This window comes from Lissotriton vulgaris, chromosome 11, assembly GCF_964263255.1.
Source record: "Lissotriton vulgaris chromosome 11, aLisVul1.2, whole genome shotgun sequence".
NCBI classification, from domain to species: Eukaryota; Metazoa; Chordata; class Amphibia; order Caudata; family Salamandridae; genus Lissotriton; species Lissotriton vulgaris.
The window spans coordinates 201,067,521-201,083,913 of NC_141699.1; the positions used below are offsets into that span (position 1 = coordinate 201,067,521).

The window sequence follows — 16,393 nt, forward strand, 5'->3', positions numbered from 1 at the left end:
GTTTGATTAATGAGTGTTGACGATCGAGAAGATGCGCACGCCTCCGTCGGAGAACGCTGTTCTCTTGCGCATGCGCATTGGCAATGGAATCGCAGAAAAATAAACACTAGGATTACTTATGAATCCAATGAATTTAGCGCTGTGTTATGGGTAGTGAGAGAAGCGCTGTTTAGGGGAGTAAAACGGGACAGAGCAATTACGCGCATATTAAATGAGCCAAGGTTCTTGTTTTTAATAATGTTAGACGCTAATAATGCTTGCCCACGTGATGAACCCTCAAAGCGATTAACCAACGGGGTGGTCTGATGGGATTTACACAAACCTCTGTGACTTGGTTGCCTAGACCTGCATCCATATGTCTCACAGCCATAAGTTCAGATACACACCATATTCTGGACCTGGTCTGCTTCTTTAGTGTTATGTGATCTCTGTGTATAGTCATAATCTAGTGAATAGTCCCGCCCATGTGCGTGGACCCCGGCAATCAAAAATAATCTCTTAAGTTGTCAAAATAATGCAGAAACTGCAAAGACACTTAAGAGAGAATTTAAAGACAAATAATGCAGCCTATATCCACAGGCTACACTGTCCAGTACTTCAACTAGAAATTCCACCAAAAAACACCACACACAACACAGCCTGCCAGTTTCTACTATAGAGAAACTTGCCTCCCCCAGTCAAAGACTCTGGAATGATAGAGAGGAAGGTAGGGACAGACAAGCCCCATAGGCTGCCATTATGTGGCTTAAATAGGATACTGTGCCTTTAAGAGAACTTTCCAGAACTTCTCCCAGAATGCATAGCAGGTCCCTCTACTTTCAGTTCTTTTTTCCGGCTCCTGCTTACAGGACCCTGGCATTGAGCTCTCCCTTGTTTCAAGGGTTTATTGGATATTTTGGCACTTTTGAGTTCTAAAAGTGTTGCAGTTTACTTCTTGGTGTTCTCTTTCTCTTTTTTGTGCTGTTTTTAGGCGTTTTAGGGCTCTAAAATGCCTGGCCTTTTTGATAAGTGCCCAGCATGTGGGAGGAAGAAGGCCAAGAGTGATCCCCATGATGTCTGCATCGTGTGCCTCCCTGAAGATCATGTCCCTGAGGATTGTGTCATCTGCCAGTAGTTTTCTGCTCGGACTCTGAGGGACAGACTGAAGATCAGGCTTTCTGGCCTTGAGGAGAGGCGTCTGCAGGCTGCAGGTGGGTCTGGGCAGGCTGGGAAGGTTGCCTCTGCCTCTGCTGAGGCCTCTGGGGGGCTCCCCAGAGGCAGGAAGTCCAGCAAACGGTCCCGGTCTCCGTCGGCGTCGATTGCATCGACGACGACGTCGAGAGGGATGACGGCAGTGTGCTCCCCTTCTCCCCGGGGCTCCGGGTCGAGACGGCGTGACGGCTCGACGTCGAAGATCATGGAGAAGTCGCCGTCGAAGCCACCGTCGACGTCATCGTCTTCGTCGAGGTCTTCCTACTGACGCCGAAGGCGAAGTGACAAGCATCGACGCTCGCCGTCGAAGCGGCATCGACGCTCGCCGTCGAGGCGACACCGTCGATCGGCGTCGAGGCACCGGTCGGCGTCGAGGGGCTCCTCGACGTCGAGAGCATCAAGAAGACGGCGACGTTCGTCATCAAAGACAGAACGCTCGACGTCGAGGAGGCGGCGTACGGCGTCGCGGAAGAAGAGGTCGACGTCGAGGAGTCGACGTTCGACGCCGAGGAGAAGAGGGTCGACGCCGAGGAGACGGCGATCGACGCCGGAGTCGAGGAAGCGTCGTTCGACGCCAGAAAAGCGACGCTCTGCATCCAGCAGACAGCGGTCAGCGTCTAGGAGTCGGTCAGCCTCTCCAAAACGGCGCCATAGGGATTCTAGTCCCAGAAGTCACGCTGCTTCTAGTGGAGGACGCAAGAGGAAGCGGTCACCTGCTGATGGGGCTGGCTCTCCGCACCCTTCGCCTAAAGGGTCACCAGGCTCGGTGTACTCAGAGGTGTACACACCATCTCGGCCCAGGACTCCGACTCCTCCTCCTGTTCCTAAGGAGGATCCTCCACCCAAACCTCCGCTCCCTTCAGGGGACCCTCCACCACCTCCGGTCCCTCCGCATGGGCCCACCCCGCAGCCGAAGGTTCCTCCTCCGAGGTCCACTTCCCTGCCGTCTCTGCCTGTTCCTCCTAAGGGGACCCCAAAACCGAAACCCTGTGAGGAGCCAAGGAAGACCCCTCCACGAAAACCGACGGAGCGGCCACGGGCGGGCAGGTCTCGCTCTCGCTCTGGGAGAAGGGAGAGATCGCGACGCAGATCATCCACGAGGTCGAGACGCCGCCATAGGAGGCGTGAATCTCGCTCACACACGAGGTCCTCTGGGACCAGGGACTATTCTCCTACCCTATCGGTGTCACCGGACACGAGAGTGTCCCCGATAGATGACCTGGTGGCGTTCCATGACGTCCTTCTAAGGGGCGCTGCGAAGTTGGGCATATCCCTGACGGTGCCTACTCCGAAAACGTCAGTTATTTCTGAGACTTTACATCAAAAACACCTGTCTCGTCCTCTCCTGCCTCTGGTGCCGGGCCTGGAAGAACCGGCTATGGCCCTGTTTCTCACCCCTGCGGTGACGAGGGCGGCTCCATCAAGGTTACTGAAGAAGTGCCGGGCTCCCGATTCGGATCCGGCCTTTCTGAGAACGGAACCTCCTCCTAACTCTGTCATTGTGACGGCGGCCCGCAAGCAGCATGCCACCACTCCGTCCTCCACGGTTCCCCCGGATAAGGAGTCCAGGTGGATGGATCAGCGGGGAGGAAAGTCTGTGGAACTTCCGCTACATCCATGAAGGCTGCGAGTGCCACGGCGCTGTTGGGCCGATACGACCGCGCCCTCTGGGACTCCCTCGAGCGATTTGCAGAGCATTTACCTCGGGAGAAGCGTGAGGACTTCATGGAAGTACTGAGTGAGGGGATGCTGGTGGCGAACCAGATTATCAGCGCAGCAGCGGACTCTTCCCTGTTGGCTGCTCACGGATTTTGCCACGGAGTCAACCAAAGACGCCACGCATGGCTCCGGCTTACGTCCCTGAAACCGGACGCACAGCAGAGGGTGGCCAACCTACCATTCTCCGGTGAGACCCTCTTCGGGAAGCATGCGGACGATGAGATGGCCCGCATGAAGGCGGAGGCCGAGACGCTGACGGCTGTGGGCCTGGAGAAGCCTAAAGAGACCAAGAAGCAGTACCGCCCTTTCCAACGGCGGTTCGGCGGGCAAGGCCGAGGAAGGGGCCAGGCTTCGGGGCAATCGCAACAGCAACACCAGTTCCGTAAGCCGTTCCAGAAGCGCCAGAAGGGCAGAGGAGGCCAGCAGTCGGCCCCAGCGCCCAAGGGCCAGGCTGGGTCTAGGCCCTAGGAACCTACTTCCCCCGGATCTGTTACCCACTCTGGTAGGGGGAAGCATTCAATTTTTTCTGGCAGAGTGGAGAAAAATTACTCAGGACAAGTGGGTGCTGAATATTGTTTGCAATGGATACAGTCTTCAGTTCACCAGCCCTCCTCCAGCAATTCCCCCGGTCAGCTCGCAGTTTCAGCTGCGCGAGCTTCAGGTGGAAGCGGATATCCTGTTGAGGAAAAGGGCGATAGAAGACGTACCTCTATCTCAGAGAGGAAGAGGTCTGTACTCCCGGTTCTTTCTGGTTCGCAAGAAGGACAAGAACGAGTTCAGGCCCATTCTGGACTTGCGACAGGCAAACAAATGGATTCGCAGGGAAAAGTTTTGCATGCTGTCGTTGCATCAGATTTACCCTCAGTTGCAACAGGGAGACTGGCTATGCGCTATAGACCTACAGGATGCTTACTTCCATGTGCCCATTGCACACAAACACAGGAAGTTCCTGCGGTTCCAAGTCGGCACCAATCACTATCAGTACACAGTACTCCCATTCGGACTGAAGTCTGCGCCGAGAACGTTCTCGAAGTGCATGGCGGTGGTAGCAGCACACCTGAGGAAGAACAAGGTGTTCGTCTACCCGTACTTGGACGATTGGTTGATCAAGGCATCCTCCTTCTCGGAAGCGCGAGCACACTTCCAGAAGACGTGCGTTCTCTTGAACAAGCTGGGGCTGCACATCAACATGGCCAAGTCTGTCCCGACTCCGGTCCAATGCATACAGTACTTGGGAGCCACCATCAATACGCTGTCAGCAAGCGTGTCTCCTTCGGAAGAGCGACGATTATCACTCCTTCGGAAGGCTCAGGCTCTTATGATGACTCCATCTACAACAATGAGGACGGTGTCTTCTCTACTGGGATCGATGGCCTCTTGTATCTTCCTGACGCCACACGCACGGCTGCACATAAGACCGCTGCAGGAGTACTTGGAGGACCAGTGGGATCAGAGGAAAGGATCTTGGGACGACAAGATTCGACTGTCGCTGCATGCTCTTCAGTCTCTGAAGTGGTGGTGTTCGGCGGAGAATCTCCTCAGAGGGGTTCCCTTTCACAAGGACAATCCCACGCAGACTGTCGTGACGGATGTGTCTCTTCTGGGATGGGGACCGCACTCCGGGACTCTACAGATTCAAGGCACGTGGTCGCCGATGGAGGCCATGTATCACATCAATTTCCTGGAACTCAGGGCTGTTCACTTGGCGCTGAAGGCCTTTCTTCCGTCCTTCCAGACCAACTCTCTGCTTGTACAGACGGACAATACCACCACGATGTATTACCTCAACAAGCAGGGGGGCTCGAGATCGCGCACTCTGTCACAGGAGGCGCAGGCGATCTGGCACTGGCTCCTAGCCAGAGGACTGACGATAACGGCCACCCATCTACCAGGTGTGCAGAATGTTCAGGCAGACGCACTGAGCAGACTGGTTCAGGAAAACCACGAATGGGTCATAAACGACGAAGTACTAGGAGAAGTCTTCGCAAGGTGGGGAACTCCAGACGTAGATTTGTTCGCCACCGCCGAAAACAGCAAGTGCAGAGACTTCGCCTCCAGGTACTTCCAGCAAGGGACGCTGGGGAATGCGTTATGGATCAACTGGACGAACAGCTTTCTGTACGCCTTTCCTCCCATTCCCCTGATTCCGGCTGTGCTCATCAAGCTGGCCCGGTCCAGAGCTCGGATGATACTCATCGCCCCGGAGTGGCCCAGGCAGTGGTGGTTCACGGACCTACTTCACCGGTTTCTCCTTCCTCACATTCAGTTGCCGTGCAGGCCGGACCTTCTCACGAAGTTCGGGGGACGGATGTTACACCCCAACCTCTTGTCTTTGAGTTTGGCGGCATGGCTCCTGAGATAGTGCAATATGGCCATCTGAATCTGCCCGATGATTGCATGGACATACTGAAGGAGTCTAAGAGACCTTCCACTCGGACATCATATGCTTACAAGTGGAAGAGGTTTTGTATCTGGTGCCAGTCTAAGAACCATGATCCTACGACCTGTAAGGAAGATGTCATCCTTCCTTACCTTTTACATTTGGCGCAGTCTGGCCTTAATGTGCATTCCATTAAGGTTCATCTGGCTGCATTGACTGCCTACAGGAAATGCCCTTCACAGACTTCCTTTTTCCAGATTCCCGTGATCAAAGATTTTCTGGAAGGATTGAAGAAAGTATTCCCTCCTGTCAGGCTTCCCTCGCCTTCATGGGAATTGAATGTGGTGCTGTCCAGATTGATGAAGGAGCCTTTTGAACCTATTCATAAGGCTTCGTTGCAGCACCTGTCCTGGAAGGCGGCGTTCCTCGTGGCCATTACATCGGCCCGCAGGGTGAGTGAAATTCAGGCGTTGTGTTGTAATGAACCTTATACTGTATTTCATGCTGCTAAGGTTGTTATGCGTACTCACCCTAAATTTCTTCCCAAGGTTATTTCTGATTTTCATGTCAACCAGACTATAACTTTGCCTACGTTTTTTCAGAACCCTTCATCCCCAGCGGAGAGGTCTCTCCATTCCCTGGATGTTAGGAGGGTGTTGAAATTTTATCTGGATAAAACCAAAGATATTCGTAGGTCTGACCAGTTGTTTATCAATTATGGATCGGTCAGGACGGGTCTTGCGACCTCTAAGCAGTCCATCTCTAGGTGGATTGTGTCTTGCATACAATTGTGTTATCAGAAGGCTAATAAGACCTTAGGAGGTAAGCCTAAGGCTCATTCCACCAGGGGCAAAGCTGCCACGACGGCTCTGCTCCGTAACGTGCCGATTGCTGAAATCTGCAAGGCAGCCACTTGGAAGTCGGTTCATACCTTTGCTAAGCATTACTGCCTGGACTCTGACGCCAGGGCAGACGCTCAGGTTGGGCAGGCTTCGCTGCGGAATTTGTTCGCACAGTAGTGGCGTTATGTATTATTCTCCACCGCCGCTTTGGTGTGGGGATGGGCTTGCCATTCTATTCACTAGATTATGACTATAACAGAGATACCCCTACTACAGAACTGGAGTTACAGGACAGAAACTACTCCATCACCGCCATCAGCGAGCGAGCCTGCTGACAGGCCACGCCCACTTAATCAGGCCACGCCCACTTCTCCAGGCCACCCACCCTCCCCCGACTACTTAAGGAGCTGACTCTCAGCTTTCTTCAGATCCTGTACTCCTGAGGCACAGCCGGGAGCTTTGTTCCAAAACTGCATTTTTTAAAATTGTGTGTTTAATTGATTTTAATAATTACGCACCTCTCCCTCACCTGCTAGTCCGCTTGGGGCACTTATTCCGAATTCTTAACACCCGTGCAGCCGATCTGAACGCTGCCACGGGATAGGAAATCGCCATCACCGCCATCAGCGAGCGAGCCTGCTGACAGGCCACGCCCACTTCATCAGGCCACGCCCCTCTTCGACATAAAATCATGTGCAGCACTCGGACGCGCAGCGGACGGGCGCAGCGGGCGCCCGTCAGCGCGCCAAAGGCGCGCCAGGCCCAAGGACTCTGCCGGACTTGCCTCACGACCGTTTGGTGTACACGAGTGACATGCTCCGGGCTCTTCTCCCGGAAAAAAATCAGGAGTGTCGTTATATCCACGCTGAAGGTAAACCCTATTTTAACTGTACACGCTGTAACCCAGTCGCTCAGACCTCGGGTAAGCCTGGACTACTGATGGGCCTCCTTAACTGCCGCTCCCTCCCCAGGCATGCGCATGAAACAAACTTGCTGATACAGGACCAAGATCTGGACGTACTGTTCCTCACAGAAACCTGGCTCTCTGCTAGCTCAGATTCTGACATTGTCAACGCCCTATCCCCAGGCTATCTTATTCAAGCTTTGCATAGACCTAGAGGGAGAGGAGGGGGGTTGGCAATAATCCATAAGGAAAGCCTGGTCTGTAGAATCAGCAATGCCAACATTGAAGATTGCGAAAGCTGCCATTTCGCCATTCAAACCTCCCCGGTACACTCCCTCTCAGGACTGTTGATTTACCGTCCTCCGGGCACACCAGGGAAATTCCTCAACGCTCTCACTGACACGGTGTCACAATTAGCTTCCTCCGCCCCTAACTTCCTCATCGTGGGCGACCTCAACCTCCACCTTACAGACCCCACAGATTTGACAGCATCCAATCTCCTTCTGGACCTTATATCATTTAACATCCGGCTGGTCAATAACGAACCCACCCTTGACAAGGGACACCTCTTGGACCCCGTCCTTACCAACATCGTGGACATCACCACTGGCCCCCCCCTTCCTCTTCCATGGACAGGTCACTTCCTAATCCCTATTTCCTGGGACTTACTCATAGTACCCCATCAAACCGCCAAAATTCGGGTTACCGACCGACGTTGGCACAAGCTTGCACCAGCTGAATGGGCCACCATTCTCTCAGACTCTATCCCTGCCCTCGCCACCGACCCTGTCATTGCCGATGAACAGTTCAACTCTTGGGTCACATCCTCTTTGGACAAACTCCTCCCCAAAACCGCCACTCTCAAACATACCAAATGAGTGACCCCCGCTCCTTGGTACACTCCGGAGCTTAAGTCTCTGCGACAGGAATGTAAGAGAACGGAACGTTCCTGGAGCAGGGATAAGTCCAATGTAAAGAAGGACGCCTACCTCACCTCATTACAAACTTATAAGATCGCTCTACGCAAGACAAAAAGTATATTCTTTCAAGAAAGAATAGAAAATTCTGCTTGCTCCAGCAAGGAATCTTTTATTATTTTAAAAGAACTCCTTAAGGTCCCAGACCCCGGACCTAGAAACCCACCAGACCCCAAGGCAGATGAGGAAAAATGCCATAAGCTAGCTAACTTCTTCAAAGAGAAGATCCAGAAAATCCTCGACTCTATCCCAACCACAAACTCGAGCGAGGAAAAAGAGATCACTAATATTCCTACCTCCCCCCGTTTATCCTCTTGGGGACAAGTGACTGCCGAAGAGGTCGAAAGCACGCTAAATATTATCAAAAGCGGATCTCCCAGGGACCCCGCCCCGCTACGTATTCTCTAGAAAGTAGCCCCACCATCGTTCCCCCCCTTACCCATCTTATCAACGCCTCATTGCAACTGGGAGTCGTCCCCTCCAGTTGGAAGGCGGCAGTCGTCAAGGCGCTATTAAAAAAACCATCTCTGGACCCTGAGGACCTGGCCAACTACAGGCCAATTTCCCTTCTCCCTGGAACTAGCAAGATTGCCGAAAAGCTTGTGAATAGGAAACTTTCACAATTTCTTGAAATCAATAATCGTCTCAAAAGCTCGCAGACAGGATTCCGTCCAGGGCAGGGCACTGACATCGCCCTCCTTGCGGCGGTGGAGGAGGCCAGAGCACTTCTAGACGCGGGTGGATCAGTGGCAGTGATCCTCCTCGACCTCAGTGCGGCCTTCGACACCGTCAGCCACCAGCTCCTTATCCATCGGCTCAGGAGCGTCGGTGTGGAAGGAACCGCACTGGCTTGGCTCTCGTCCTTTCTGGGCCATCGCTCCTTTCAGATCTGGGAGAATGGCACCCGCTCCTCCGAAACACCCCTCCAATGTGGCGTGCCTCAGGGCTCCTCCCTGAGCCCCACATTATTCAATATCTACCTGTCCCCATTGGAGGAGGTCGTCAACCCGTTCGGAGTGAGTATCGTCTGCTATGCTGATGACACACAATTAGTGGTGTCCTTATCTCACCCAAGTCAACAACCTGCGGACCTATACAACTGTCTGACGCAGATACAAGGATGGATGAACAGCTCATCATTAAAACTTAACGGTTCAAAGACTGACATTCTCCTCCTTGGTCAGAAGGGGCTCTCTCTCTCACAGAACATCTGGCCACCCTGTCTGGCCTCGCCTCCAGACCCGAAACCCGAGGTTAAAAGCCTGGGTGTGTGGCTCGAAACCGATCTGTCATTTTCCACACAAGCAAAAAAAGTAGCCGAGACGTGCTTTGGGCTCCTCAAGTCGATTAGAAAGATCTTGCCCCTACTTCCTCCCACCTCTCAAAAACTGTTAATCCAAGGCCTGATACTATCTAGGCTCGATTACAGTAACTCCATCTACCTAGGAGCTCCGGAGGCAACCTTGAACAAGCTACAAAGGATCCAAAACGCCGCTGCCCGGATCCTCACCAATACCCCTGCCAGAGCTTCGGCCAAACCAGCCTTGAAGCTTCTCCACTGGCTCCCAGTGAGAGAGCGAGTGAAGTTCAAGGCCCTTTGCTTGGCCCACAGACTGCTTCAAAACAAAGGCCCCCCTATATTAAGAAAATTCATCAGACCATATAAAGCCCCAAGATCCCTCCGATCCGATCAGGAATTCCTCATTATCATCCCCAGAGTCAAGAAGGCACGCATAGGTGGAAGGCGCTTCTCGGTCCACACCGCACGCCTTTGGAACGCCCTACCCCGCGACCTGAGAACAGAACCAAACTATCTACGTTTCAGGAAGCGGTTGAAAACCCATCTCTTCCCTTAATTTCTTACCTCCCCCCCCTTGCCCCCACTGAACCGCAGGTGTATGGATCTTATCGCTGGGATACTCACGGGTGACTACGCGCTTTATAAAATTTTTTTAATAATTAATAATAATAAAATGACCTATGTCTGAGGGGGTGTGGTCAACAGGCCACTTTCTACCATACTCAGTGGAACTGCCCAAAAATAGGTACGCTCTGGGAGGGAGCTTCGGACCATATGCAAAAAGCCCTGAGCAAAGAGGTAGTGTTGATACCACAATTGGTACTGCTTAATATATGGGAGGCGACTGATCTCATTGAAATTGAACAACAGTTCGCAACTGTGGGCTACACATTGGTTAAACGGGAACTAGCGAGGAGGTGGGGGGGATCTAGTGCGCCGCACATCACCGCGTGGGCAAAGGAAATGGACAGGTGCATGTTGGCAGAGACCGAGGTCTCTATAGCCTGGGGATGCCCCCAAAAATGGGATCGAAAGTGGTTGATGTGGAACAGATATCGTGGTGATCCTTGTGTATCCCCTGTGGTGGAATTAGAGATGAGGAGAAATGTAGAAATAAATATTGCTCTGTAATGATTATTTGATTACTGCTGACCTGGATACTCTCTTGCTTGATTTGAAAATGTTGTATGCTTTGATGTGTAAGGCTGTTAAATACCAATAAACAATTTAAATAAAACAAAAACAAAAGTTTGTAAAGCTCAGCATGCCAGCTTTGCGACTATTATAGCTGCTCACCTGTATTCCCTGGATAGATTATACCAGCTTAAGCCCTACAAAATGTATCAAAGGAAAAGGCCTAAACAAGTAAAATATGAATATTTGGGTGCTTAAAACAGCAATTCTGCATGATGTGCCTCATTTCGAGGTGACAAACATAGAATAAGAGATATTCCTCTCACTCAGTAATTCAGGGGTCTTGGTGTATTAACTAACTTCACTGTACATTTGGAAATAGCTAGTATAATATGAATGAATCAGGCAATAACTCACTTTTCCTTTTCTCATAGGGAATAGTAGTGGATGTCCCCTTTGCTTCTTTCTTCTTAAGCCAGTTACTTGGCCACCATCACAGCGTTTTCTACAGCTCTATAGATGAATTGCCATCCTTGGACTCCGAGTTCTACAAAAACCTAACCTCTATCAAGGTATGAAGAGTATCATAAAGGTCATTGTCAATAAAACAGTAGCATTATTTTATAGAAATTAAAATTAAACATTGAATAACAAGCTTTGCAGTATGTGTGGAGTTAGATATCTATTGATCCATACTGTAAAAGTCGCATGTATCTGCTTGTACCCTGTTAGTTTGCTCTTTTGCTGAGAAATAGTATCAGTTCATTTTTAGCGCTTCTAATTGCATCAGATTAAAAGTTTTTTTTTCTTTTAAACAAATAAACAAAAAAATAACTGTAACAATCATAAACACATTTTAAAAGCATTTCTAAAGGTGAAACTAAAGAAATATAATCCTAGTGGTTAACATTTTATCCCAACCCCTCACCCCTGTACCGTAGACACGTAACCCAATGTCCTGAACCCATAGCCTTAAACATAACCCTATAACTAAACATATATACGCTTAACGTCATGCCCTTAGCCTATACCCGTAACTCTTAAACACATGCCCTTAAACATGACCCATAACCTCTGTACCTGATGCCCTACTCCCTTAATGATTTGCTCCAGTGCCTTACCCATTACCCCTATACCATATACCCGTAACCCCTAACTATAGACCCTTAACCCCGGTATACTATACCTTTTAATCCTTAACCCTATACCCCAAACCCTTAACCCTAAATGTGTAGCCTCTAATCATTAAGCCCTAACACCTTATCTCTATACGTTCTAGCCCAAATTGTTTAGCCTATTCCCTTAATAATTAACCCTGTACTCTAGCCCCTTAACCCCTACTCCCATAAACCCTTAATCTTCTACCCAAACTTCTTACCCTAAACCTTTCACCATATCATACTGACCCCAACACATTAACCCGTATCCTTAACCCCTATGCCTCATGCTATATACTCCGTACCTTAACTCCTAACCATTTATCCTTTCACACGGTCCTTACTTAAATATATTCTTTGAGCAAACACTTTGTGAAGTGTTCCTTATTTGAAGTTTGTATTTCCAGATTTAAAATTTTTGCAGTTTTGATGCAATACGATCTGTCTATCTCAATTATTACTTGGCAGAACTTAAATGTAGTTTGATAATCAGTTCCTTTTCCAGCTGTGAAGACTGCTACTGATTGTCCTCATTGTTAGACTTGGCTGTCTCTAGTTGGCAGAGGTATACACTTCTGAAAAATAGGGACTCACCTCCTCTAGTCAGGGCAAGGGGATCCCACACTTAGATAACCCCTGCTCACCCCCTTGGTAGCTTGGCATAGCAGACAGGCGTATCTCAGAGGCAGTGCGTTAAGCATTTATAACCACATACAGTAATAAAGTGAATACACTACAAATGGACACGACACAGATGTATTATAAAAATAAGGATTTTTATATAAGGCTTAGCACAAGACCAAATAACGACAAAAATATACCACAATCTTAATAAATACTCTTGAAAGGAAAAATAATAGTTCTAGTGTAGTTTCTTCTTTAGCACAAAGTCTTTAGTAACAAAAGCAACTCTTCTTCTTTAAATCACAGTTCTTGGCAACAATGTAACCCACACTAGAGTGACACGACGTCGAGGCAAAGTTAATCCAAAGGGTTTGGCGCGACCGCGAGGAGCGTTAGTCGAGCCCGGAGTCGCACAGACCCCCACAACACAGTACCTTGGAAAAGCGAAGCACACGATGATCAGTGGCGTCGAGATGTCCGGCGTCGCGTCTCCGGCGTCAATCCGGCCTCGGAGTCTGGGCGACCTGCAGCGGCGTTGACAGATGTCAGGCAGGAGCAGCGTTCACGAGGCGAAGCAGGATACGGCGTCGTCGTCGAGTCGATGATGATGTTGCATGAGTGAGCAGCGCTCACGGCGTCGAGAGGGCTCGAAGTCAATTCGATCAGCAGCGGTGCAGACACGGGGTCACTTGGAGCTGGAGCCGAACTCGCTACTCACTGGCGTTGCTGCTGGCGTCGATCGGGCCCGGCGGCCGGCGTCGAGGAAGCGGGACACTGGAGCAGTTACGATGTCTAGCTGGATTCGGCGGCGTGCGTCGGCGTCGAGATTGCTGGATTCTTTCAGAGGTGCTGGAGTTTCAGGTTCCAGCAACAAGCACTTTTAGCAGATGAAGTCCTTTGGCCCTGTGACTTCAACAGGAAGCTGGCACTCTTCCAGCCCTTGGAGATTTTCTTTAGCAAAGTCTGAGAGTACACACACAGTTCCTCTCTCCTGGTTCCTTGGCAAAAATAAAGAAGCAACTGCAGGATTCCCCCCAGAAAACAGCACACTGGCAGAAGGGGTAGGCAAGTCCTTGGATCAGCAGGCTTCTTGTCCTTGGTTCAGGTTTCCTTGTCAGAAGTGATCTAAAGTCTTGGTTCAGGGGTCCTTCTCTTATACCCCTTTTTGGCTTTGATCCCTTTGTCCATGCAGGGGAATTTCCCCACATCCTGGGTCTGTTGTGGGTGTAGCCAGGCAGAGGCACCTGGCCTATTCACTGTGAAGGGCTGGGTCCTCAGACGCCCAGCAGGAGGTGGAGCCAGCATTGTCACTGGCAGGAGCAGAGCTATCTGCCTCCTGGTAGGAGGTGGGGCCAGGATCGTCCCTGGCAGGCACAGAGTCATCAGTCGCCTGGCAGGAGGTGGAGCTAGTATTGTGTCAGGCAGGGCAGGCTATCAGGAGCTACTCTTCCCCTACTCTCAATGCAAATGTCCCACTCATCCCACACTGACTCATTCAGACCTCTGGAGCCACCCAGCTCCTGTCACACACACACACCAAACCAGCAGAAACCAGAAATAGTTACACAAGAAAATAGCCACTTTCTAAAAGTGCTATTTTCAAATCCCGGGGTCCAAAAACCATCCACACAAACGGATGCGTGATTAAACCCCGAGTTCAGGGATACCAAACTCGACATTGCACCATGCTCCCGATCCAGCTAGGATTATAGCATTAATAATCCTGGCAGCCCATCCTAACTAATGGAGAGCAGGTTACCTTACAATAGTGAAAAACGAATGTGGCTGTAATTCACTATTAGGACATGCCAACTTGGTCAGGCTTGTCCTACCTTATGCTTACAATGCACCCTGCCCTCGGGCCTACCATAGGGGTAACTAACATGAAGTTAAGGGAAGGTTTGGGGACTGGCAAGTAGATGTACTTGCGCAGTCAGCGGGACAGTACCAGACTGCACGTAGGTCTAGCAGTGGCAGACCTTTAGACATACTTTTACTAGGCCGCTCTTGTGGGTGGCACAACATGTGCTGCAAGCCCACGAGCAGCATTTGTATTTACAAGCCCTGGCACTCCTGGTGCACTAGACTAGGGACTGACAGTAAACCAAATAGGCCAAACACGGAATTCAATCAATACAGCAATTTTACATAGGGAGCACTTGCACTGTGGCACTGATCAGCAGTGGCACAGTGCCCAAAGCGATATACCAGCAAAAACATCGAAAACAGAGGAGGTAAACAGAAGAAAATGGAGGAGAGACTCAAGCCAATGATGTCAGGTCTAACACTCGTTATGCCAAACGCACCAGGAATCACACTCAGACTAACGCTGGAGTCTTTCCGAAAGAATTCTTGATGGTATGAGATCACTATAGTCATAAACATGGCTAGGGTAGAAGCTGGCACGACAAATGGATTGAGTTTGTGACTGGGACTTCTGCCAGACCCTGCAGCAGCATTACAGTATTTCCAAAAACCATGATATGCAACTGGCAGCGCCCGATGGGGAATACAGGAAATAAAGTTACTGCCACTTTTATTCTGAGAAGAACTACACAAAAGCAGTGGTTGAAGGAATGTAAAGAATACTAGAACCTCAGAAAGATAATTTGTGCAGGAAAAAGAGTACTTAGTTATGTTCAGTGTCAGGGTATCTATACTGGGGTTGGGAGTAGATTCAGACCTGCTAGTGTAGAAAGGCATGCCCATCAGAGAACAAGTATGAAGTCTTCTACACATTTCTTGAGGGCATAAGTTCACTGTTAAAGAAATATTTCCATTATTTTAAAATTGCCTTAATTTGGGCAAGTTAAAAGGCAGTTTAAAGTAGCAACCACTAATATCTCTATATAGTGGCATGTTATAAGTGGAAGGACCCAGGGACGAGGTTTGAGGTTTCCCAATGATTTCTATTTAGGTGAATCTAGAAACAGTAATGAGGCACTTATGTAAAGATTACTTTCCAGCCTTGGCTTCCCCATCTTAGGTCTTCGGATCCTATGGAAGGTCAGTACCTTCTGCCCATGCAGCCGGTTTCAGAGTGCGGATACCCTGGGGAAAAACCCACAAGCACCAAATTTTTAGGGCATACCCCCTAAACAGAATGTTCGTGCTACCCCCATGTCCTCGTGGGGTGATAGCGGGCCGGAAAATCAGGCAAGGAGGCCGAATATAGTGGGCAGTGGCCGATTCTTTATTCAATACTAGTAGTTGCCAAATCAAGTGACAGTGGGGAAACAGCAAAATAAAAAGGCTCCAGAGGGTGGCGGCTCAGCTTCTTCCTGGGTCGCTCTGGGGTTGTTGGGTCTTCGAGGAGGTCCGGAGCTGGGGCGGTCCTCGGAGGTATGGGGGAGAGAGAAAACATGGGCGCCGTTAGTCCGACCGAACTATAATACACGCGTACCGCAACCAATACCCGGGTCAGGTGAGAGGATTAAAAGCGACCGTGAGGGAGGGGAAGGTAGGGTAGGAGGTATGCAAGGAAGGAACAGGGTATAGAGAGAGAAAGGGTGTCTTGTGAGGGGTCCGTGAGGGAATGGGCTATCGCTAAGGTGCTATACAAGTGGAGAAGCGCTATACAGAATAAATACAGTGTTGGGCCAGGCCAGGTGATACTAAAGAGATTTATATATACAGAGCACCTACTGTGCTATGGAGGTTGTTCTGGGGTACTCACACGATCCGCCGCAACTCTGGTGAGTTGCGGCCGCTCTCCAGCTTCCTCCTGTGGACTCCACCAGTCCTCACTCCACACGTCTTCGGCTTCTTCGGTCTCCTGTTCCGCATCCACTCCGATCCGAGTCTCCTTCCACGAGATCGCTGCTCCGACGCTGCTTCTGTCCCTGCTTCCGCTTTTTCCCGTGTCCGGGGCTGGAGTGGAGGACGGACTTCCGGGGTCACGATGGTGTGTTTCCTGCGCGGGGATGTTCCTGATTGGATCCTGTAAGAAAGGACAGAGGGGTGGGGTACAGGTTGCCATGTCCGTATCTAGGGACACCTCTGGGCCGGATTCATGGTAAGGATAACGTCTGAGCGGAGAAGGCTCGGTCGAGGCATGAGAAGACGCCGCATCACATCCCCTTTCCCTAGCTGTCCTTCTTGTACGGGTTGGGGTAATGAGATAACGGGAGAGGAAATCAGCATTTCCCTGGCCCGTCCCCTTCCG

The 16,393-nt window shown here is 50.5% G+C and overlaps 1 protein-coding gene across 3 annotated transcripts in view; it reads left to right on the forward strand.

The window, feature by feature from the left end:
• UBE3B (ubiquitin protein ligase E3B) overlaps window positions 1–16,393 on the forward strand; it is a 452,538-nt gene that overhangs the window by 291,312 nt on the left and 144,833 nt on the right. For all 3 annotated transcript variants that reach the window (XM_086943106.1, XM_086943107.1, XM_086943108.1), the window contains one exon: window positions 10,882–11,019. In XM_086943106.1, coding sequence (XP_086799232.1) covers window positions 10,882–11,019 — 138 coding nt within the window. The remainder of the gene's footprint in view (window positions 1–10,881; window positions 11,020–16,393) is intronic.